This window comes from Triturus cristatus, chromosome 6, assembly GCF_964204655.1.
Source record: "Triturus cristatus chromosome 6, aTriCri1.1, whole genome shotgun sequence".
In the NCBI taxonomy this organism is placed as follows: Eukaryota; Metazoa; Chordata; class Amphibia; order Caudata; family Salamandridae; genus Triturus; species Triturus cristatus.
This window is the reverse complement of record NC_140589.1, coordinates 1668264105-1668290324: the sequence shown is the minus strand read 5'-3', so window position 1 is coordinate 1668290324 and position 26220 is coordinate 1668264105. Positions and strand designations below refer to the sequence as shown.

General features: G+C 46.4%; 1 protein-coding gene across 1 annotated transcript in view; it reads right to left on the bottom strand.

The window, feature by feature from the left end:
• Nucleotides 1-26220, bottom strand: part of UTP25 (UTP25 small subunit processome component) — a 203151-nt gene that overhangs the window by 53327 nt on the left and 123604 nt on the right. The window contains exon 7 of the mRNA XM_085612834.1: nucleotides 2853-3069. Within this exon, the coding sequence (XP_085468960.1) occupies nucleotides 2853-3069 (217 nt within the window). The remainder of the gene's footprint in view (nucleotides 1-2852; nucleotides 3070-26220) is intronic.

The window sequence follows — 26220 nt, the reverse complement described above, 5'->3', positions numbered from 1 at the left end:
AAAAAATACTGGTAAACAAAGCACCGTGAAAAGCTCAGCACTGTAGAGCGGCACCGAAACAATATAAACGAAAAAAACATATGCTCAAAAACATATGCTTGTTTGTGACAAACGTACCAGAGAACAAAGCTCCGTGATATCGCCACACAGATGCCAGTCTCCCTGTATGTCCATAAAAGAGTGCTTCCCCACCAGATAAAGCCCACCATGTGACGCCGCTAGTACACAATCCAGGCCGGAGGGGTGTGCCGACAAGGAGACAGGGCATAAACAAAAAAGCCTCATTGCAAATAGGGAACAAGCGTTTAACATAAATCATGACGCCCGCAAATAATAAAGATGGGCGGCACTTCAAGCACCCTTTAGAAATCTCCCTGATCACAATAGCCGTCGCAGAGCAAGCAGCGCATGCGCACTGCAACGCTAGGCGAGACCTAAAAAAAGTAGTCAGTTCACACAAGTATAGCAGATTACAAGGTAATGAACCCATCCTCCTCAGTGACAAATAAAACTCATGATATATACCAGTATACCACAGGCATCCTTAGGACAAAAAATGCCCACCAGGCAAAACACAAGGCCAAAAGTGAAAGTCACAACACTGGATACACTTGCCCATTCACTCAGTGCACAAAACATTGGATCAGTCACTCACAGACCACAATATTCTATTCTTAGACTTAGTATTAGCACCTGGACTATACTGCCCAATAATCCATTGGTATATAAACAGTAAAGAAACATGTACACCTAGCACCCTGGACCCTTGCCCAGTAATTCACTAGAGGACTCCAATTACGTTTAGAACTATGCATACTCAAGAACTGTAGACACTAACACAGCAATCCACTAGTAAAGCATGCAAACACTAGCACGCACCCTGGATTGCAAAATGTACACTTCCCTTCAAGCACACTAAACTTTACACATAGTTGCACCAAGGTAAAATGTACACCCTCTTTCCTCACTCTGAGACTTTAAAACAGCTAGAAATCTACTAAATAAAAACAAGTTTCATATGAAATATGTTCTAATTATTATTTTATAAGTATTTAGGTTTATTACATTAATCAAGTTTCATACTGGATTAAACAACCCACAGCACTGCACATGCTCTAACCCGTAGTCCAATTAAAATACTCCACAAGTTCAGACACAGCAGATCTATGCACCACCAGCAGGGACAGGACTACACCAATGACACTGACATGGAATAAAATCCAAATCCGACAGACCAAGATGCAGAATACAAAACATATTGTTGTAGAGTGAAAGAGTGGTCACACTGCAAGAAACCTACCTCCCATGTTTTCTACCAATGTTGCACTGTACTAGGTCTTAGAAAGTGCATGTTGCTAACCATGGTGGCTTTTATTCATAGTTCAACATCTGCCTTTCACTGTATTGATGGTGTTTGTGTTCTCCCCAGTGGGAAAGAGGGTCAAAATAATGTTTCCAGCAAAATAAAATTTTCCATTTGGGTTCCCCACAGGAAATTGCATTCCCTTTTCGGGGGGATGGAGGGGGAGGGGAGTGATGTTTACTCGGAGCCCCGTCCCCAGTGCTACTACAACAAAGCAAAACTAGAAATGAAAGGATCAAACAGTTATCCCAGTGCGCCCTGTGCAGTGGGCAAAAGAGGACAAACAGAACCAGACTACCAACTTTCTAGGGGGAATTTGACAATACTGCAGCAGATTAACTGAACCATCCCAATCCCTCAGCTGCTGATACTAGATTGTAGGCTCCGCAGATACCATTTAGAAGACGTACTAGGGTTGAGCATTCATCATCTGTCATGAACTTTGTGTGTAACTTAGAGGTGGATCAAGTTCAGAGTACAAATGGTACAAGGTGGCAGTAATCTGCTAGCATACTCTGTGGCAATTTCTCTATGATTAGGCTACTGTAAAACTATGAGCAGATTTAGGCTCAAAAGCCTTTGTTGATAAAGTTACTAGTGCTTCCCATGTGGCACCTCTGGAAGGACCCAGTTATTTGGGCACTTTAAAGAGTTTCCTGGTGTTAGAAAGTATCAGCATTTAGATATCTCAATGGAACAGTGACAAACTTTGATATTTCCTTCTCAGACATGGTGATCTGTCTAGGATGTACTGATGTCCAGAAAACTATCAAATTAAGTAATTACCATGCAGAGGGCTCAAATTCTAAAGAAGCTCAATTAATATTGCAATACATTTTTTAACATGTATTGAGTGGGTAACACTAAGCATTGCAAGATAACCAGTTAGATTCACCTGCTGGAAAATAGAAATCACAATTTTTAAAGTAGCCTTTACACCAAAGCATAATTAGGAACGTAAAACAAGGACACCAGCAGATAGGAGGAATCCTCCTCCATGAGGACAAGTCCCAAGAAAATTACCACTGCATGTTAGATGTACATGGTAACAGAGTAATGCATTCCATAAATTAGACTGGAGAGCAATATGCTCTTTTAAAAATGTGCAGACTGAATAAGTATAACACATGTCCATTATGAGCCATATGATACTATGTAAAAAGGATTCTGTTGGGCAAGCTACTCATGAAAAAAACTGGAAAAAAACTATTGTGGACTTTTCATGGTTGGACCTGTAAATTGATTCAAGGTTCATGGTGTAATGGAATAAAGTTCAGGTTGGATCCATGAACATCTGTGCATGTGTGGATTGAAACGGATTTCTACATTAAAAACTCTGCAACTGAAGGTTTAAGGTGCCCTATATGGTCCTGGTTGTTGGACTATTTCTGGATTTAAGTTCAAAATCATGAGACTGCACCATTCTAATTTTAATGGTATCTTCAGTCACTCTCTGGCTGAAATATAAACCAAGAAATAAATATATTACCAATCCTGACGTGGTCATCCACATTGCCGGAAAACACAGCTTCATAATCTTCTGGTCTTTTCAGGTTCGGAGGTTTATCGTCTGGATCTGAACCAAATTCCTCCTTAAATCTTTTCTTGTTACTCACATCCAGTTTTCCACCTTTTGTTTCTAAGAGGCTGATAAGTATCTGCACCACACGTAAGGCAGACTCCCGAAAAGGTACCACCATCAATACCTGAAAAACAAATTGTATCCCAAGTAACAAGTTTAGCTGGAAAGGAACATTTTAGTTTGTGTCAATTTTGCAACAAATATTTGAACATTCGCAGAATTTTCTTGAGAGTTACTGTATTACAACAAAACCCATCACTTAAATTCACAATTTTCAGCCAACCATGGACCTGATGTATAAAACTATTTGGCACTCCCACATGCCAGGATTCACCAAATAGATGTGTTTTTTTAAACGTGAAATAGGTTTTTACTATGTACTGTCCCATTTTAGGAATCTGTAAACTTTTAATGGAATTGTGAATGGATATTGGCACACAATTTAGTAGGGGCGTGCTGTAGGAATCTCTTCCAAATCAGCAGGAGACTTATCAATGTTTTGCAACCATAATCCATAATACCATTTTCAGTGGAAATTCTTATAGTAGCTTCTATTTGTTTCTATTTAGCTTGGTAACTTTCCACAAGATCTCGCTCATCTAAAAAAAATACAATAAAACCGAGGGCAATCTATTTCTGTAAAGTTCACTGTTTCAATGTATATATAAATATATGAAAGGGATGGAAAAACATATTAATCCACATTCTCTGCAGTTTCTGCTGAGCATTCTTACTTTCCCTTAAGGATCCAATGTTCGTTTTAATAATGAAGTAACTGGCATGTGTGATGCCTATATGACAAGCACATTTCCCAAATTCCTCATGACCCACAGTCTGTCTTTTGAAGCGGTTGTCTGCAGTTGTTTTTGCCAATGCACACAGTACTAACAGGTGTTAATCCTTTCAAGCAGTTTTTCCCCTGACAGATGAAATTAGACTTGTTTTTCCACAGGTCAGACCTACTCTAATGTATCCTAGCCCTTTTTTGCCTGTGTAAAGATCAACCAAGTAGCACTGCAACAATATGCTGATGGTATTCATGTCTTTACTACATTTTCAAATGACAACATTACAGATGTAAACCCTTGAAAACGTACCCTTCAGGGGGAATACTTGAATTCGGCTAATTTTCTGCATTTAAATTGTTCTCAACCAGAATGTACTTCTTTTGGGAAGAAATGCAGATTATTTCTTGCCTCACTAACCTCTTTCGAGCATTTTGGTCTATCTTTTCCTAGGCCAGGAAAGATGGGAATCTCTGAGTTCACGTTGAAACCAGTCTTATTTTGACTTCCAAACAAAAGGATTGCTCTAGCTCAACGAGCTTAAAACACCGTGCCCTTTTCACATTACATAATGCCTTAGTGGTTGAGGCAGTTGTGAACTCCTGCATAAAGAACGGCTATGCCTTGCGCTCTCGTTTACCTTAACATTTACCTTTAACTTTATATTTTGTTACGCATTTCACAATCGTAATTGAACCTAGGAGCACAATGCCATAATAGTGCATGAATAGACTCCAGATTGCCAGCGCACAGTGCGCCTTGGACCACTAGGCGCTACCCTTAGTGGCCCCCACAAGCGACACAGTGCTACATTAAGCACAGTTTAAAGACTGTACCCAGCGCCATCATCCACGGCGGCACCACTAATGCAGCCACTGACCAGCGCCTTGCAGCCTCCCAGTAACGTGCACTCTGAACCCAACTGCCCATCCCCCATGGGCGCAGCATGCATAACGAATTCCTGCATGTCGCCATGTGCATGAGCAACACACCAATCACTGTAGTAGCCATCTAGACAATGACTACAGCACACTGATTATGCCGCTAAGATTGCATTTTATGTTGCGATATTATATGTTTTGTCTTGTCTCTCTTTTCCCCAACAGGAATTTTTGCATTTTTAAAGTGTCAGTGAGTACGCCGACATTTATACCACACACCTTAGCGTGTGTGTAGGTACCTCACAGGTTTTCACGTGGCACCCTTCACCTTTGCCACTCACCTTTCACTCACCTGGTCCTGAAGAAAGCCCTTTTAACTCCTTCTAACAGGCTGAAACATGTAGACCGCTATACATAGTCAACTTAATGGTAATAATCCCTGAATAGTTGCATCACACATATTTGTTTTTAGACATATCCTGAGCCGCCAACATTAAAATTACAGGCAAGGATTCTCAGGGATATTTTTAATTGAAAAAATTCACATTACATCACACTTACGCACCAACACCAGTTCCGCTGTAATCAGGCGTCGTAGCACAACCAGGGGGCACTCGGCCGCCCGGTTGGGACCCCAATGATGAAGCATGACACCAACCAGGTTGGTGTGTGAGGGGTCTTTTAAGAACACCTAATGGGTCCAAGTTCATACTACATACAGTGATCAAACTACACACACACAGTGGGTCTGTCCACATTGTTTAAGTTTAGTACGCATCTGGGGAACGGGAAGCACCTCTAGCCTTATCCCTTGATCTCCCATTGATTTTTTCCTCTTGTTTACCTTCACATCTATTTAGAAGGAAAAAGGAGGAAGAAAATGTTGCTATTGGGCTTGTACTGGGCCTGAAAAGGAAGGATGACACCCCCAAGGAGATCACTACAATGGTTCAGTTACTTGGAGATGCCATAATCTGGATTCTATTTTTTTTAACAAGTTAGGGGCAAAGATAAGTTTATCTTAAATACTTCTTATTTGTATTGACATTCAAAGGTGGAAGAAACTTTTCTGTAAAAGACCCTTCCACTTGGACTTATTTTCCTTGTGAACTTTGCAAGATTCCTTCTTGATATCATTAAATAATATATACCCTGAATACCCATCGGTTTTAGAACTGCTGCTTAAAAGACCAGCATCTTGAAACTGGTTTGGTGTGCCTTAATAAACCGAATATAGGTAATTATGACACAAACATGGAGTTGAATATTAGGTCGAAACAAGCCACAGAACCAGATTTTATCACTTTTTAGTAAGATACTCTAGGTATGGTTAATGAAGGTGTACGAGAAAGATAGATGGAAGGAAGGATGGAAGGATGGAAGGATTGTCAGATGGATGGACAGATGTTTGGGAAGGAACAAAGGGTCTTAATCTCAGCAAAGGTCAGACACAAAGTGATATAGTCTAAAGACAAAGTCGTACTTCAATCAAGTCATACTTGTATAGTGTGGCTTGTCACCTGAGAGAGTAACCAGGTGCTTGCTGGAGGTCTTAGTCGAACAGCCAGGTTTTGAGTCCCCTCCTGAAGTCGATCACCAAGGGTGCAGTGCAGGGGGCGTTCCTAGCCTTGGCAGCGAGGTGGTAGAAGGAGGTACTGCAGTGCAGCAGGAGCGTATGTGAGGGATCTGTGGCGGGTGAGGTGAGGTGAGCAGAGCGAAGGTTCCGGACAGACGGAGGTCAGTGGAACTTTAGGGGTTGGTTAATGTACATGGATCCTTTGTTGCGGAGGGCTTTGTAAGTGTGGGTCAGGAGCTTGAAAAGGCATTTCTTCTGGACCAGGTAGAGGTCTTTCAGGTGCTAGGTGATGTGGGTTCTCTTGGGCAGGTTGAGGATCAGTCTGATGGCTGCGTTCTGCATCGTCTGGAGTCTTTGCACAAGTTTGGTGGTGGCACCTGCATAGAGTGCGTGGCCGCAGTCCAGTCGGTTGGTGATGAGGGCCTATATTACAATCTTTCTGGTGCTGATGGGGAGCCACTTGAAGATTTTGCAAAGCATGTGGAAGCAGGGTGAGGAGACGGCATTGACCTGGCGTTCCTTGTAAAGGTCGAGGATTAAGCAGAGGTTGTGGCTGTGGTCTTTCGGCATAGGGTTGGACAGCCAGCAGGAGTGTGTTTGCCGAAGATCAGGACTTCAGTCTTGTCCGTGTTGAGTTTAAGGCAGCTGTCCTTCATCCAGGCTGAGACGTGCTTCATACACTTGTGGAAGTTGGTCTTCGTGGAGGTGGGGTCGGCTGAGAATGAGAGGACGAGCAGAGTGTCATTGGCGTAGGAGATGATGTTGATGTCATGCGATCTGACTATGTCTGCGAGTGGTGTTATGTAGACGTTGAAGAGGATTGGGCTGAGCGATGAACCTTGGGGAACGCCGCAAATGGTGTGATTTGCTTGCGATGTGAAGGGAGGGAGGCGGACTCTCTGGGTGCATCCCGAGAGAAAGGATGCCATCTATCGGAGTGCACCATCTGTGATGCCAACAAGGCGGAGGCGATCAATGAGTGTGTAGTGGGAGACCATGTCGAAGGATGAAGAAAGGTCAAGCAGGATCAGGGGAGCTGATTCTCCTTTGTAGAGTAGGGTGCTTTATGTCATCTGTTGGGGTGATCAGAGCTGTCTCGTTGCTGTGGTTGGTTCTGAAGTCTAAGTGGGATAAGTCCAGTAGGTTATTTCTCTACAGGTGTTCGGTGAGTTGGAGGTTGATGACCTTCTCCAAGACATTGGCAGGGAATGGGAGCAGTGAGATGGAACGGTAATTCTGGAGCTTGCTGGGGTCTGCTAATGGTTTTTTGAGGAGGGGGCTGACCTTGGCAGGTTTCAAGGCATTGGGAAAGGTGGCTGTGGTTATCGTGACGTTGAGGCTGGTGGTGGGTTGGCGGCAGATCTTGTCTCTTCCGAGGGTGAAGAGTCGGTGGGGGCAGGGGTCGGTGCATGCTCCCGAGTGGATGGGGCTCATAAGAGTGGCTGTGTTTTGGTGTGCTGAGTTGTTCCCATGCGGTGGTCTGTGGTGGTGGTCAATCGGAGGCTGAGGAGATTAGAGGGTTGGGGATCGACGTTTTTACAGATGGTTGCCATCTTGTTGTGGATGTGGTCGGCGACGCCGTCGCAGAGTTCTTGTGATGAGGGGATAGAGTTTTTGGTGGCTGATGTACAGGTGAACTCTCAGACGATGATGAAGAGTTCCTTGGCTTGGTTGGCGCTGGTATCGATCCTGTGGGTCAGGACCTCTTTTTTGTGACTATGCTCGGTCGGTGGTAGTCACGGAGGTCTGATTTGAAGGTGGCTCTGTTGGTGTCGTTCCTGCTGGTACGCCATCTCCTTTACAGTTGTTTGCACCTACGCTTTAATGTGCTGGGTCCCGGGGTGTACCAGATGTCTTGTTTGGAGGGTCTATGCGTTTTGCCTGGTTTGGTAGGAGTGACTGTCTGCAGCGCTGGTGTTCCAGTCGTTGACGTTCTATACTGTCTGATCCAAGTTGGTGATGTCTTTGGGCTGTAAGGTGCTGAGGGCGTTGGTCCATTGTTGCTGAGTGACCTTGGACCAGCTGCGGAAGGGGGTGCTGTTCTGGTTGGGGGCGGTGCAGGCTGGTCCGACGAGGGTGAAGTCTACGATGGAGTGGTTCGACCTAGTGAGTTCCAAGGTGTGACTGTATCCGATCCTGAAGATGGGTCCAGCATGTGTCCCGCTCTGTGTGTGGGGTCAGTGACTAGCTGCATGGGGCCGATGTTATCCAATCTTTCCATGAGGTTGTTGGAGTTGGTGTCAGTGGAGTCTTCGAGGTGGAAGTTGAGGTCTCCCACGAAGACGTAGTGTTCGAATTTGATGGTGAGCGGGGTGTTGAATTGAATGATGCGGTCGCTGAGGCTGGTTCGTGGTCCTGGTAGTCTGTACGTGAGGGTGCCTCTGATGGTGGTGTTATCGTTGGTGCAGATCTGGAAATACATGTGTTCCATGATCGCTGTGGTTTCTTCGCCGGAGATCGTGCAGGTGATCAATTCCTTGTGTCCTATGGCGATGCTGCTTCTGTGTCTGTTGGTGCTGTCGTGACGTTTCATCTTGTAGCCGATGGGAGTTGCCTTGGCGATGTCCGAGGTCGATATCACTACAGTTACTGGCTAAGACAGCGCACAGGAATATGGCAAAAACACCAACAAGAGGTCAACTTACCTCGGGCTGCGGGGTTGAACTAGCAGCTTTAGGGCTGCTAGCGATTTGGCACACGGAGCTAAGGCAGCGGCAGTTCCAGTGCAACACCAGGGGTCATGGGCTACTCACAGAAGCTGTGCAACGGCCTCCTATAAGTAGTCCTCGGAGGTGGGAGGGGCAGGGAGGCAGGAGGGTGGCGAGCTGGGGGAACAGCATGAGCAGTAAAAAACGGCAGGAAATTGCGCAACTAACTGAAAATACAAGTCCCCAAAAAGTATCAAGAAAAACTTTAACAAGCATTTGCTATGCAATAGGTCTCGCATTAAGGCAGTTTGGGCTATTGGCATTGTAAATAACAATGCCTTTTATTTAGGTTTTGGTTCCTAAAACATAAATAAAAGGCATTGTCATTTACAATGCCAATAGCTTAAACTCACGTACATGCGAAACCTATTTCATTGCAAATGCTTGTTTATTTTTAGCACTTCATGTTCGTGCACGATTTTTTGATCTCAACTCAATGTGTAGCTTCGCCCTTACAATCCCGAGTTACTCCCTCCATAAACCTGCAACAAAGTTTAGCCATTGCTTCCACCCGCCATCTTGCATAGCCGCTGCTTCTCAATCACACTGCCATCTTGAAAGGACTTAGCCATATATCATTGTGTTACCATTCTACGATGACCACCACATTTAGAAGCAATGTGTCAATCAGCATAGACTGGTACAGCTATTAATCACCATACACAATGCCATTCCAAGCTGCCTGCTCAAGGCAGAGTTAGATTTTTTACTTATCCTTAACTGTAAATACATCCCCACCATATTTACACATAGCATTTTTCTTTTCCTACTTTCGTTCTTTTCATTTATCTTGCATATGCTTGCTGAGGCTATGTGTGTGTTTCACTGTGAAAGGGTAGGTGGATGAATTTAACACTGAGGCAGTAGGTGGATGAATGGATACATTATTGCAAGGAGGAGTTACAGGTTGCATTTATGAGGAGTTACTGAGTACCTAGACTCACTAGTAACTGAAGAGGCACCTTCCAGCTATTAGCCAGACCCCTTGGCCTAGCCACTGCTTGTGCAGGACTCGAGTCCCAAGCACCATCTGTTGGTGTTATTCTGACACCGTCCCTTCATACTCCAAGCACGCAGACCAGTGCCTGGAAGCCTCATCACTCACCCATTCATACGGAGAAGTCATCAGACTGAGGCTGGCGTGGTCGGAGTATGATTAAAATAACGCACAGAAATTCTAATGAAAGACGGCAAAATAAACCGTGCTAAGGCGAGTGCGGGCAACCGTCTGGCGTGCCAGCTGTTTCAGGACCCGCTGCAGCTATAAGCAGACGTTTCCACCTTACCTCCTCGCAACCTTAAGCACATTTGCATGCGTTCAACGCGTCAACACCGGGCCCGGCAATGTGACTGATGGGAGGACGCACAGAGGTGCGCGGGCTGTCGCGGGACATGCTAAGACACGCACGGCCGCACACACACACACACACTGTGTTTCCAGCTCACAGACTGAGGTACGCACACACACACAGCCTGTTACACCTTACACAGACACGTGCACACACACTGAGACACGCAGTGAGACAATGACACACAGAATGTTACAGCATACACAAACACGCACACGCTATCGCGTCACAATCATATATACAGCGTCTCTCACAAACACGCTGTCAAAGCACGCAAACACATAGTTAGACACGCGCACTGCCAGGGAACACACACATAAGTAGAGTGAGAAACACCAGCACTATCGAAGCACACGCCCACACATGCTCACTTAGTGAAACCCACACGTGCTGTGGACTGGTAGCACACAAACGCTGTCGCAGCACACGCAGATAAACACAGACAAGTTGTTGCAGCAGCACACGCGCTGACAAATGCTCAGGAGCACACACTGCCATGCAAAGACGTGCTCACTCACTCTGTTAACCACTACCCACTGACACACACAAGATATCACTGCACACACAGGGACAACTCATTTATAATGGTACACACACTAATTATGAGGCTCCAGCTCCAAAGAGAGAGAGAGTGGCGAGCACCACCTCTAGGTCCTAAGTTGTAGCAGCAATTAAAGAAACACACGAGCGGACACACAAAGAGCACTGAAGTTGTTGCATACAAATCGACACACTGATACGCACTGTGCTGAAAGACGTGCTCACTCAATCTGTTAGCCACTACCCACTGACACACACAAGATGTCACGGCACACACAGGGACAACATATTTATAACAGCACACACACTATTTGTGAGGCTCGAGCTCCACAGAGAGACAGAGTGGCGAGCACCACCTCTAGTTACTAAGTTGTAGAAGCAATCAAAGAAACACCCATGCGGGCATACAAAGAGCACTGAAGTTGTTGCATACAAATCGACACACTGATACGCGCTGTGCTGAAACGCCGAGGGAGAGAGGAAAAGTGAAAGCACACCATGTGCGCGCAGTTTTGAAACGCCCGTGCAAAGTGCAAGCGAGCCAGGCGCACGCTGTGTTGAAACGCCGCGTGCACGTGATGTCTCCGTACGCGTGCACATCTCCTGTCTCCCTTCCGAATAGAAAGCGATGACAATAGATCTCGCCAAGGCGAGCAGCGCATGCGCTGCGTCGCTAGGCGAGACCTAAAAATCACCAATATTACTACAGTTACCTGCTAAGACAGTGCAAAACTTTAAAGCTAGCTAATATCAACTACAGTAACTGGCTAAGACCGTGCACAGGAATATGGCAAAAACACCAACAAGTCACCTGACCTTCGGATTGTGGGCTCGAACTGGCAGCTTCTGGGCTGCTGGCAATGTAGCAGTCGCACTGACACAGCAGCATGGGAGGTGGTGGTGGGGGGGGGGGGGGGGGAGAGGCCCAGGACTACAAAGCACAAAGGTTCTGGCTTTCCACAGGCTCCAAATCCCTGCTGCCATCTGCTGAAACACCAACCAGTATTAAAATAGGTCATATAATTTTGGTTGTTTATAACGCATTTACAATGGCATTCTGTCACTTCAAAGGCTTGGAGACTAAAGGGGGGAGAAGATGAGGCAAAGAATGGAAAAACGGGAGAAAAGGATGACAGCACGTATATTGCGCAGGAGCACGTGCTGTGCATCCATTCCCCTATCTGCAAAAAGCGGAGAGTCCTGGAAACATAAACCCTGCCTTATCTTCCCACATATACCTTCTACGACCAGAATGAAGTAAATGCCAGACCTTTCCTGCTCCATTACACCTCTGAATGGATCAGATCAGCGGTGAAGCCTTTTAAGGCTAAAAGAACATAGGTTGAGATGAGTTTGAGCAGCTGTGACTGCTCAATAAAAATGAAAAGTTATTTCTGGACACCAAAAATGCATTTACTAAAAATTTAAATCTGGTACTTCTGATCAAATAATTCAATGTAGCTTTTCAAAATGACACCCAACCTTCGGATTTTATATGTTAAGAGGAGTTAACTGATATAACACAGATTAAATGGGTACCGACCCCAGAAGTTAATTACCAGGTGCGCTCTGAAAGCAAAATGATTTCCCCAATCAAGGAAAAGTCAACGGCTATAAATTATTTTATGCTTTTCTACAAATTGCCAAAACATAAAAAAAACACTCATACGCTCTACTACGAGCTTTGCAGGAGACAGGGACAGCAGCATGACAGAAATATGAAACAAACCTTGACAAAGCCAATAGGTCTCGGTTATGAGAGCTATTCAGAGTTTTGCAGCCATGTTTGCATCTGTGCAGCATGGCTAAAAATAAGTTTTTAAAAAGTGCTTGTCCTGTCATAGCACCGTTCAAAATTACTTTTAGCTATGAGCCGTGCTGCTGTACAAAATAGCTACAAACATTGACAAAGCCAACAGCTTTCATAGACAGGACCTTTTGGCTTTGCCAATGCTTGTTGAGTTTGCAACAGAGCCTTTGTAGTGAGCAAACTGACAGCCTACAAACTTTATGGGATTGAGTTTAGGGCTTGTCTAAGAGGAGTGTTTTTCACAATATGTTAGGACAAAAGGGGTGTTCTATATCGCTACTCTCAGTCTATGCGGCTGAACATCAAAGTATTGTTGTGTTAATTAAAAAGTAGACAGCACTGATTTCCATTTGCAGTTCATGTAATGCTTCACAGCTGATTTACCTCAGAAGGATGAAGGGCTACAACGTCCAGGGAAATGATTAAACTGGTGACCAGCAAGTTTCACACAAATGTTAGCGATCACTTAACTCAAGAAGCCATCTTACAGGTTTCCGAGATAGTGAAAAAAGTCCTACGTTTTTTATAACATTACAGGTAGCTAACACCTCATGCAGTCCACTCATTCCCTAGATTAAAAGCGATGCTACTAATGAAGCACTATTCTTCATTTTTATGGTTCTGCATGAACTGGAGTTACTAGTATCACCACAGAGAGACAAGCTATAATATTGCTGAAGCAGCAGTGGAGGTCGGAGATCCGAGGGTTGCAAGTTGTGCAAAAGCTCAGTGTAAGGTACGCAGATGGGAAGGTTTAACCTGAAAGAGTGATGGGCTAGTTTTATGCTGGTGATGAATATACCACCACTGGAGATTTCCTGGGCTGTCTTGGCCTGCGTCAACATGGAAGTAGGGTGGTAGGCAACACGGAGGGTGGTTTACAAGGAAATGGGAGGGGAGGATTTAAAAACAAAGTGCTATGACGTGGCCCGCATTGGCAGCGTCATAGCACTTTTTTTTTTTTAAACAAAAATATTGTTTTATTGAGTTTTATAACACAATAGATAGCAATACGTTCTCCTCTATAATACTATAAACAGACACTATATCTGTGTTCAGCATTCCTCTGTCTCATATGGTCTTCCGCTACATAGATTCATCACAATGTATTACCAAGTTGGCCCTATAGTTGGTTTCGCTTTTCTCGTATCTTGAAGGGGAAGACCTCTTCTGCTTGCCTATCAATCATTATACCTGTAGATATCGTATACAATGGCTAGTACGGTACAAACAAGGTCATCCAAGCTGAGCTGGATTATTTCACCTAATCCCCGTTCTAAGACCAAACCTGCTCAGCCCATCGCAATTGATAGAATGTTGCGAAAAGCCATCGGTGCGGTTGCTAATGAAATCTAGCGCACTGAGAGGCGTCTTTCGTTAACCCCGCAAATCGACCTTACCCCCGTGTCCCAAGAGTCCGAGACTGACAGGGTTGTAATCCCCCCAAATGCTCTAGCAGTTTCTCCATCTATTGATATTCCTTGCGCCCAGCTGGCAATTAATGACGATTTAGAGACACAGATAGCGGGGCGAAGGGACAAATCGCTAGGAAAAAGAGGATTAGCACTAAGAAACCCAGGCAGAAGAGTGGAAAAACTACCCCTGCTCCGACCGAAATAAGCAATGTGGATGCAGGGGAACTTAAGGGGCACGCGCCGCTACCACAAGTACCCCCGAACTGGGTATCCCAAATCATTAGTGACTTGCAGAATTATTTTGAGCAGCTTATCAACACTCAAATGAAACTAATTCTGAGTCGGCTAGACAAAGTGGTAACCTTGGTTAAAACAAAGGGGGTGGGGGCGGGTAATACTTCGCCTCCACTAACAACTGCTAAAGTCACTGAGACTATCACTATGATCCCGTTAGTTGCACAACCAAGTAATCCCCCAGAAGGGCAATCCACCATTGCCAAGCGCCCTCTATTGTCCCCAAACCCCCATCATCCACACACTAGTCGTGTTCTCAATGGCTATACTGTGAGCTCAGGTGATGTTACTCTTGCCCCACCAACACGTATCCCCCAAGTTATAGCCCATAAGCAGCCATCACCAGAATTTCCACCCCAGCGTTAATCTGAAGGGCCACCCCCCCAAGGTGATCATTAACCCTCTACCCTGTATAAACTTACCCCCAGAAGCGGCCCCATACGTAATTATACTCACGGGGGTCCCGGAGTTGAAGCCAGATCGTACAGAGGCCTACGATGAACTCAAGAACAAAACCATGTTCTGGCTGAACAAGAATAGGCTGCCAACAGGGAATGATCAGGGGGAAATTCTGTTTGTCCGAAGGGTGAGCTGGTTGGGGAACAGGTCAAAGGATGCTACCGGCGACTGTGTGGTGGTAAATTTTAGGAACCAGCGCGTAGTCGACCAAATATTAAGCTGGGAACTGGTTAGCCAATTAAGCAATATCAGATCTTTGCCCCTGAGCTTTTTCTACCCAAGGGGAACTCCGTGTTTTGGTCCAGGCCCCGGATTCCGAAGCAGAAGTGATAGCCCTTTGGGTGGGAAGGGTTTCTGCCGTCCAATGCCATATGCTTCCCTTAAAAATCAGGGAACATTTAGCCTGAGGAACAGATTTGACCCCCTTAAGTCTTTAGAGGAGCTGGATTGACTAAAGAGCAATAGAACCCTTCCCACGAATCGACTCGGTGAAAAGGGTTGTTCCCCTAATATCTCCCAGACTGTAACTTTCTCTCACCACCCCGCATTCAATGTGCCCACCAGCTATGTTGTGGAGTCCCCGGATGGGACTCTTATGGATTGTGTTGCGGTCCTCCCTGTTTCAGGAAATCCCCCTGGATTACCAGTTAGGTCATCAGGGAGTGAGGAAGTAGCGGGGCTGGATCATATCTTCCTGCACCCTCAGCGACCAGATAATTTATATAATCTGCCCAGGTCTAATGAGAACTCAAAAGGTGAAAGGATAGAGGACAATAACCTAACTACACTATATCCAAGAGAGACACAGACGCAGGAGGGGCTAAAACTGGTATCATGGAATATAGCGGGACTATCAGCAAAATTTGACAACCAGGAATGGAGGAAGTATATCACCAGGTTTTAGGTAATCTGTTTGCAGGAAACCTGGGCAATAGACTGTAGCCCCTTTCATCTAGCGGGGTACAAGCGTTTTTCTGTGCCTGCACAGAAGTCAACCTCGGGAAGAGCTAGGGGAGGACTTTTTATATTTGTAGATCTGCAGCTGGAAGGAGTATGGACCAACCTAAATTGGCCCACAAATAATATTCAGGCCCTTGGGTTCCACACAAATGGGCTAAATGTGATTTTGATTAATTTGTATAACGCAGTGGCAGTCAAGGGGAAGGGATCTACAATAAGTGAATTAGATAATCGATTAAGCGCAGAGACAGCCTCGAGGAAGGGAGAGGTGGCCCCGTTAGTGGTTTTAGCGGGTGATTTTAATTGCCACCTGTGCCCCAACCTGATTCCTGTTAATGAGGACTGGTCTTGTTGCACCTTGGAGGAAGGTCCGCACTTTCAGCACTCCGGTGAGGGGATGGAATTGGATAGGGTCCTGAAAAGTCACGCCCTAGTACACACTATAGACCTTGTGGCTATAGGAAGTGGAGGGGAGGTCATTCCAACATTCAAGGGCAGAGGGTGTCGCTCTTTCATAGACTACGTAGTGGTCTCCAGTCTATTTAAGGACTGGATAAGAGGGGCAGAGATCGAATGGAGTATATTCAGCGATCACAACCCCCTAGTGCTGGAGTTGGAAGACCTGTCCCCCAGAAGTGCTAGGAGAGGTATTGGGGTAGCCAGTATTGAGAGGGTAACGGATCAGGGGAGACGACTTAGATGGTCCAAAGTGAATGGGGACGCTTTTTACAAATCCCTAATGGAGACAGGGAATGGAGTGATTGGGGCGTGCCTTGACCTTTTGGTGGAGGGACCTGCCGTTGTCGAAGCATTTGAGGAAGTGGCGCATCTAATAGATGGGCTACTAAAGACCACTAAGCAAGGGAGAGTAAACGCCACCCCCAGATGGTTCGACAAAGATTGTTCCCGGGCACAGAAAGAGCTAAAATCTAGCTTGAAAACTGTACCCCGGGACAAGTCACGCATTGCACTGTGTAGGATCACATACAAAAAGGCGATTAAACGTAGGAAATATTCCCTCCAATCACAAGCCTGGGAAGATGTAAGGGCCGCAGCAGATAGAAGGGACATAACTGCGTTCTGGAAAATAATAAATAATCCATGTTTTCAGGACACTAATGCCCCAGAAATTGGTACTAACATTTTGCCAGAACAATGGTATGATCATTTTAAAAGTCTATATAACCACACCGCTGAGAATAATAAGGATGATGTGAAGGGACCACGATTGAATTTTCTTTGGAGGAAGTGGTAGCGAGTATCCAGGGCTTAACGCAAAACAAAGCACCAGGACCAGATGGTATCCCACCAGACCTTTATTTAAGCAAGGTGGAGCTGTGGGCCCCTATTCTCACAAGGGTGATAAATGCGGCGGTCGCAACCGGCCTCCCGCGTTCATGGTCATCGGCAACAATAGTCCCCATCTTTACAAAAGGGAACAGGGATAACCCCCAGTGCTACCGCCCCATATCTTTGATCGATGTGAAGGCCAAAGTGTTGGGACGAGTGGTCCTCAACCGCCTTACGGACTGGGCCGACGAACATCAACTCATCACAGATACTCAGTACGGGTTCAGGGCAGGGAGCTCAACAGCGGACCAGTGCCTGAACCTCTATCTATTGGTGGCAAAATATACTCTAGCTAGCAATGAGGCTATATATCTTGGGTTTATGGACCTCACTGCAGCTTTTGACCACGTCAATAGTGAGAAGCTGTGGGCCTTGATGTCCAGATTAGGGGTCGATCAGGGCCTGGTTAACATCCTGAGAGCACTGCACTGGAACACCACTGCCAAAGTGCGTTTTAATTTGGAAGGGGGCACTACGGCACCTTTTGTTTGCAATAGTGGGGTCAAATGTATTTTGGCCCCGTTTTTGTTTTCCCTATATATTAATAATTTAGACCAGGCACTAGGCAAATTAAAAGTAGATTCTCCTCGAGTAGGTTCCCGCCCTGTCCCTATGTTGTTGTACGCAGATGATGCGGTTCTTTTAGCCCGCACCCCCCAAGGGACTTCAGCGCCTGATAGATGGGTTTGTCAGTTTTATGGACACCTTAGACTTGTCGGCAAACCTGTCATGTTGGCTGGAACCAAACCCTGTAAGAAGTTCTCATACAAAATAGGCACACACAAACTAGGGCAGGTACAGAACTTCCCCTACCTTGGCTTGTTATTCGATGGGCTTTTACATTTGTAATTTTTAATTGAAGAGCGGTGTTCCAAATTAGTGTCCTCGACGGGGGCGATCATGAATTATGGACGCAGGCTGGGCTGGTGGTCGCCAGAACAAGTTATGAACTTGTACAGCTCAATCTGTTGCTCAAAAGTGGTATATGGGTCTGAAGTTTGGGGTTTTGTTAGCACTCAGCAGTTACAGACAGAGGAGAATAAATATTTGAGAAAGGTGCTCAAGACCCCACAAAGTACTCCCGCCTACATTATCCATGAAGAACTAGGAAGGGTATACATTGAGGACCTGATAAAGGTCAGACCTCTTATGGCCTGGCTAAAGATTTGGTCCAATATCGAGGCAGACCTGAGCAGACAAATTATTAGAGACTGTACAGAAAGGGACAAAGGAATGAGTATTCCCTGGCTAAAATACGTGAAGTCCACACTTGAGGGAATTGGTTGTAAGGATCTTTTTACCAATCCAACGGAAATTATCCCCAAAGATACATTGAGAGTAAAAAGAAAAATTCCTGGACCTGGTAGCCTCACGTAGAGCGGCTGCGGAAGAAAGTAAAACCTCAGTCTGTGCTCATAGAATGGTGAAAACAGAGGAAGGAATGGAACCTTTAATCACTCGTTTTAGGCTCAACCTTTTACACCACCTACTGGCTGATCCACCAGGTTTTACTTCAACCGTTGAGCAGAAGGGTTCCTGCGGCTGCGACAATAGGTCTCCGCAGGATACCCTTCATTTGTGCTATTATGCCCATTTTATGTTTTACCTAGGCGTAGCTTTTTAGTAGGAATTTTAAAACAGGCAAAGTTTAAACTTGCCAAGGTTGCCTTATTATTCTTGCAAAGGTTGCTTTAAGGTTAAGGAACTCAAGAGGGCGGTGATGAATGAAATTTTTTGGCCAATTGTCTCCAACCATGTGTTATGAACCGTATTTTACTGATTTTAACTGTATATGTACTTTTATGGTATTTTTTATGTACCGAATAAAGGACTATTGATTGGTATTACCAAGTTTAAGAATGGAACTCACATATTCCCCACCAACAACACCATCGCTCCACCCTCGTACACTGAAAGAAAGAACAGACTAAAGTAAACATGGCAGGATACTCAGGTGAAGCCAAGGGAAGCATACATTGTGTAGGGATGTCTCTCTATGAATAGAGTTGCTATTCAGAACTGGAAGAGATGCAACGGTTGCACCCTTGAGGGGCATGCCACGTGAGGAACGAACCTTGAGAGGTAGATAATGAGGCTACAGAGGTCACTCATTCTTTCCATTATGACTGCCTGCCACAGACAGGCATGCCATTGCGTCGGGGCAGGGGCCTCCCTCTTCTACCAGGCTGCTGCTAAGGCAAGCTTCACTGCTCTTAGACAGAGCCACACCACAGCTCAGTCTGTTTTTGTTTGATATTTCAAAGAGGATTCTCCTAAACCAAGTAATCCAAAATCCGGGAAGTCTGGAATCGGCTATCCCAACATGTCTTTAATGTGGACTAGAAACTCGGACCAGAAAGGGCGGATTGTAAATCAGTCCCACCATATGTGGCGGAAATCGCCTAGAAGACCACAGCCCCTCCAACATGGGTCTGGCATGCTGGGGGAACAGCCTTTTCAATTTGATGGTGTATAAATACCAATCATAAAGTACCTTGTAGTGGGGTTCCCGTAAGCCTAAGGAGCGATTGTTGCGGGGTATGTCCCTCCATAACGACCTTCACTGCCCCTCCGATAAGTCGCATCCCAATGTGAGTCCCCAGAAGGTAATGTGGCGCGGTTATTGGGACGGCAACTTATGGCGTAGTAAGGAATATAGGTAAGAAATAGTGCCCTTAGTTGCCCTAGCTTCCTTCACAAAGCGCTCTAATAGAGTGAGCTCCCCAGTCGCTGCCTCTCGAGTTTTTAGGTGTAGCGCCAAATGACGCAATTGCAGATATTGGAAGTAATTAAAGCAATCGTGTGCACACATATAGTTATCAAGTCAATATTGACAGAGGTAAGCACAATGACAGAGACAAAATTGTTCAGATATAGACACGTTGTTCTTTAATCCTCATAGAGGCATGACCAGCCGACACGTGTTTCGTCGGGGAAACATAAACCCACGACTCTTCAGGGCTGCCAAAAGTCGCATAAATGACGTAAATGCACACAGCCGGTGATAATTCCAACCCGGCTGGGTGTACGAATCACAGGTCAAGACGATACAAATCAGTCAAGGTGCACGGATTTGATAAACTATCTTGGTTGCAAATAAAGTCAAAAGTAATACCGCCAGTAAAAAAATGCCCAAATCACGAGTGAATGATCTGAAGCAGGTATGAATATGAGACCACGGAAATCATCAATCAAGCCAAGCAGTAAAGACACGAGTGAATGTCGGAAAATTGCATTATTGCGGCAGCAAAGAAACGCGTCCTGGCGGCAACCGTCCGGTTGAAGAGTGAGTGGACATTTTTGGAGCCAGTGCGTGTCTGAACCTCTCTGGGACCATTCAGTCATAATTCGTAATTGGGCAGCTTTATAATAGAGATTGAAATCCGGAGGTGCTAGGCCTCCCTCATCTTTCGGATGCCTAAGCAAAGTAAAGGGAAAGCAGGCCCTTTTGTTTTGCCAGATGAATTTAGTTAGCAGTGTTCGAAGTGTATTCAGGTAATCCCTCTCGAGGTCAATTAGTAGGCTATGAAATAGATGGTGGAACTTCGGTAAGACCACCATCTTAAGCGCATGTATTCTACCGAGCCTTGAAAAGTACATCGGGGCCCACCACTTGAAGTCTTACTTCAGCTGCCAGAGGAGTGGGGGATAATAGGCCAGAAATAAATGTGAGATCTTGGGAGTTGGTTTTATACAGAGATAGGTGAGCTCCTTCTTCGCCCACTGGAAGGGGGTCACAGACATCAATACCCCCAACTCTGCGTCAGGCAACGTCAAATTAATGAGGAAAGATTTGGACAAGTTAATACGAAAGCCCACCACCTCTTGCTGCACAGTTGTCAGGGAGCCTTGCGGGTTTTTGGGGGTTAATAGAATGTCGTCAGCGAATAGTAAAATCTTATGTTCCACTGATCCAAAACGGATACCCTCAATCATCGGGGTTGCCCTTATCTTCACTGCGAGGGGCTCTATACTAAGCACAAAGAGGAAGGGGGAGAGCGGGCATCCTTGTCGCGTTCCCCTACCCGAGTGAAACAGCTCCGAGCCCACTCCATTAACTATTACCCTCGAGCAGGGAGCAGCATAGTTAGCTCGGACCCTTGCTTTGAAGGAATCACAGAAGCCGAATTGCTTCAGGGTGTGGAATAGAAAGGACCAGTCCACCCAATCAAACTCCTTTTTGGCATCTTAACCAAGCATTACTGTGGGATATGTGTTTTGGTAGCCTTCTTGATCAAGGATATCATCCTCTGGACATTGTTCTGAGCATGCCTGCCTTTAATGAAGCCTGACTGATATGGATGAATCAGGTCAGGCATTAAATCCTTCAATGGCCTCACTCATCATAGGAGATCCCTTGCCAGTCTAAGCAATATGATTAAAAAGAGAGGTCAGGTGAGGGATAAGTTCTGCACTGTATGTTTTGTAGAATTGTGCAGTTAGTCCATCTGGGCTGGGGGATTTGTTGAACTTCAATGTATCTATAGTCTGTCGCACCTCTTCCTCACTGATTGGTTCCCCCCAACTCTTCGTTTTGAGCCTGTGGCACTTGCGGAATCTCCACGGTGTGTAAAAAATTAAATTGGAGTCGACAGGATCAACTGTGTATAAAGTTTTATGGAACTGTCCAAAGATACGTGCCATTTTCTTGTTCTGCGGTTTGTTACTTCTCCTGTGGGGTGGCATATGTCTCCTATGTACTCTTTTTCCCTGCGTACCCTTAGCTATAGCACTAAATGGGCCCCCACATTATTGCCCTGTGAGTATGATGTTTGCTTGAGCCGGAGTGTCAGTTCTCCCCTGTTAGCATAGATCGCATTAAGTTTCCCTTTCACAGCAGTCACTTTCACAGCAGTAACTTTCCGTCGGAGTACTAATGTTGGGGTCATTTTATGGGTCTGTTCTAGTGTGCATAATTCTCCTTCTAGCGTCAGTCGTTCCTTGGTCCTCTGTTTATTTAGTGCCGAGATTAGCCCTACATACTGGCCTCTCAAGACTGCTTGAATGTGTCCCAATTATTGGCAGGGGAGGAATCTTGCCATTTGTTCAGCTGGAAAAATACTCTAATGCTCTTTCGGAGCCCATCCCGTAATAGCCTATCTCGGACCAAAGCATGGGGAAAGAACCAGTGCTTATATTTAGGTGGGGGGTTGTTCCACTCAAGGGAGATGACCACCGGCGCGCTGTAAGAGACAGTTATTGAGTGAATCGTCACTTCCTAGATTTCTTAGGCGAGGGCCTGGCTCAAGAACACTTAGTTTAACCTAGAGTAAGTACGGTGGATATGAGAGAAAAAGGTATAGTTCCTGTCCCGAGGGTGTTGCTTCCTTCATGCATCAAGAAAGCCCAAATCGTGTATCGCTTGTTTTAAGTTTTTTGTGAAACTACCTGTAGGCCCCCTGTAGGGGTGGGTACTATCCATGCCGGAGAGCCATGTAAAATTAAAGTCCCCCATGAGAATTAAGTCCCCTCTGCAAAGCCCCCTAATATCAGTAGAGTTGATATATGTGCTATTTGATTGGTGTTTGGCATGTAGGTTGCTGTAATGGTGCACATTCTCCCTCGGTACGCCCTTTCACCAGGACCATCCTCGCCTCTCTATCCGTTTTGTAGCCCTCGGTTTGGAATTTTAGCACAGAGTAGAAAAGGAGCACTACCTCATTATGTTTCGTGGAAGCGGGTGATTTGTACATCAGGGGGTATGGCCTATATTTTAGCCCATGGTCTTCCGACCTTTTAAGGTGAGTCTCCTGCAATGCCACAATATCATAATGTTGGTCTAGTAAGCATTTCCATATCTTATGACGTTTGGCTGGGGCATGTAGGCCCCTAACATTCCATGTAAGGGAAGTGACTACCATTGTGATGATTGGATCTTCCCCTCCTGCTTCCGAGTCTTCTCTTCTCCAAACATATACTCCCCCCCCCCACGTCTCCAGTCCCCTCCCCATCCTCTCGTCCCAGGGACCTCCCCACTTTGCACAATACCAGTCTGAGCATTTTGCTGCCCTTGTCCCAAGTCACAGGATGATTCCTGAGTATCTACAAACAATATTATTATGTTTCTTTTAAATCAACCCCAAAACCAAACTAGTAGGGACAACAGGTCCTGGATCTGTTCCACGTATGTGGTAGGCAAGAATCATGGGAGGTGATTCGGACCAAACTTGCTACCATGGCTCTAGTGTTGCAACTGCGTGCAAGGGTCCATAGCAGCTACAGTAGTGTTCTATGCGGCATCTGTTCGTCTAGTAATAAGCGCAGCACGTTTGAAAAACTTGTAGACAGCGGAGGGGTCGTGACAAATATAGATAGAGCGCTGCATTAAGAAGAGAAGCAATAATCTCCTTGTGTTCAGTCTAGTTCCACTTCTGCATTATTTCCGGGGTAGGAGCATTTGAAGAGACTTCGACATTCTAGTCGGTCAGTATTTCCTCTGGTTGGTGGGCCTCTGGGAGAGCCAAGGGCCCCCTCCACAGGGTCCCATGGAATTTGTTCCCGATGCAATGGGTTTATCAGGTGCACTTTGGCCCTCGGGCACCACAATTCCCAGGAGCGTCAAGGCCTCCTCTATTTTGGTGATGTGGTAGGCTCTATTGTGAAATTCAAAGACGGGACCAAATGGGTAGGTCGATCGGTATTTAACATTTTCTTGCCTGAGTTTGTCCGTGAAAGGTAAGTACTGTTGGCGGCAGTACACTGCACAGGTGGTTCTCTGGAATGACTCCGTGTCCCGTTTCCTAACAGCCTGCAGGATGGCCTCTTTTGCTTTAAAGGAATGAAGTTTGCCCAGGATGTCTCTTGGGTATTGCCTGTCGCCCATTAGCGGTCTCCCCGCTCTGTACACTCTCTTTATTTTAATCTTCACTGTGGTTGAGCCCAGAACCTCATTAAGAGCCCCACCACAAAGGCCTCAAAATCTGGCCCTTTCTGCCCTCTCTTCCAGGTTCCTGATCCAGATGTTATCTCGCCGAGATCGGTTTTGCAGGTCTTCACTTTTTCATAAGGCCGTTTGGAGTTGCGCTTAAAGGGAGTGTGTAATGTCTTATATCCGGTCGGTGCGTTGCTCCATTGTTTTAGCTCCCATATCCACCACTCTGCCCCCCAACGAGTCCACATCCTGTCGCAGTGTGGTTGATTTATCATTTTGGTTAGCCTTTAATGTCTCTAGTGAGGTGGCCATGTCCGCCTCGAGTTCTTCTCGCAGCTCCTTTTTAAAATCACGCCATGAGGCTAGAAGGTCGCTCTTTGTGAGAACCATTGTGTCCCTCTCTCCTGAAGTCTGCTGGCAACCACCGGAGTCTGTGGGGGAAAAATAGCTGGATACTCTGTTGCTTTGCTGTTTTTTCGGTAACATAAAGAGATTATCTGTGCTGTCGTGCGTGCATGGAGAGAGTGGATCAGGTGTCCTGCCACAGGTACTGTCCCAGAAGGCCCATCTCGGCCTGGTGCGTGTTGCACAGGAAGCACGACTTGAACAATCCCTACAGGGGACAGACCTTCCCCTGGCGCCTGCACCGGTACCGGTACAACTCCTTTAGCTGTAGTCTACGTGGGGTCATGGGCTCTCCGACTAGCCCCCTTTGTCCCAATTCAGCCCCCAGTTCAGTGTGTGGCGGTATAGGCCTCTCTAGTAGTTCCTGTCTGGTGTTGCAAATGTAGGAGCAAGTCCCTACTTAGGCAGGAGCTAGACTGACTCTCCCCTTGTTTTTTTTTTTAAACAGACCTTTATTGAACTTTACAGAGTAATACAAGCATATCTCTCGTTCCACAAGGCATCTGTGCCATAATGCAGATCATCCATAAGAGTGGTCCATTAGCACAATGCAGTATAAGCAAAAGGACCCCCACCCCGATCCCCAGTAAACCACCCCCAACAATGCCCCCCACCCCAGCCACCCCCCAAGCATGTCGCCAGTAGCTAATGGAGCCAAGTGAACCCTGAAGCCTTCCGCACCGCCCGATAGATTCCCCTCCCAGAGGGCACAGCGAGTAAACCAAGAGCAGGGAGAAGCGTCCTATCTCGGGTCCAAAGTCCCTCCCCCACCCTACACTCCCATTCTCACAAAGAGATGCTCACGGGTCCCCTATCCCATCCCCCTCCCCAGGCTCCCCCTCGCCATCTTCATCCGACTGCTTGAATAGTTCCAGGAGTGCCACCCATGCCCGGGCCATTTCTTGTGATGTCTCACTGCCATTCCTCCGAGCCACGCCCAGCCTATAGTTCCCCTCACTTCCCGCCCACTTCACCATCTCCCTATTCCAACGCAAGAGATTAGGCCCTTGCCTCGCTTTCCAATGAGAAGTGAGCTCCCGCTTAGCCAGGACCAGCCCCAGGTCAATGAACCGGCTGGTTACCTTAGTCCTAGCAGTGTGCGGGAACCAATGTAGCTAGCAAACCCCGGGTAACGTCTCCAGTTCCCTCTCAGTCACGGCCCGCAGTGCAGTCATCACTTCCCGCCAAAAGTCTCCCAACCGAGGGCAGTCCCAGAACATGTGGAGGAAATTCGCCCCGTGCTGGTCGCACCGGGGGCAAGCATCCGACCCCCCAAAATATTCAGCTATTTTACTAGGCGTGAGGTATGCCCTATGAAAGACCTAGAACTGAATGAGTTGGAACCGCCCATTTCGGGAGCCTTTCCATGGACGCTCCACGACTTCGTCCCAGGCTTTGTCCCCAATGGGTGCTCCCAGGTCCGCCTCCCATTTGAGTCGCAATGCAGTCAGGGGTTGACGCATATCACCGGTAATCCGCCGATAAAGGCAGGTCACCGCCTTAAAAGTCCCCACCGCCATCACTACGTACCGACAAGCAAGGGATATGGCCGGCTCCACCAGTCCCTGTCTCCAGTGTTTCCTGACAGCCGCAGTCAGAGCTGCATGCAAAAGAAAGTCCCCCCGCGGGAGATCATGCCGCTCCCGGAGGTCATCAAAAGGGAGAAGATTACCATCCTCATAGAGGTCACCCAGTGCCACAACTCCCGCCTCTTCCCAGGCCGACAACCGACTCCAATCTCCCCCATGAGGCTACGCCCCACACATCCGCAAGGGGTGCTCAGGCGCATAGGGAACCCGCACCCGCGTCCTCCTGGCCAAGCGCGCCCAGCATTGTCGCACCGCCCTCAAATCCGATGGTATCGAAGCATCC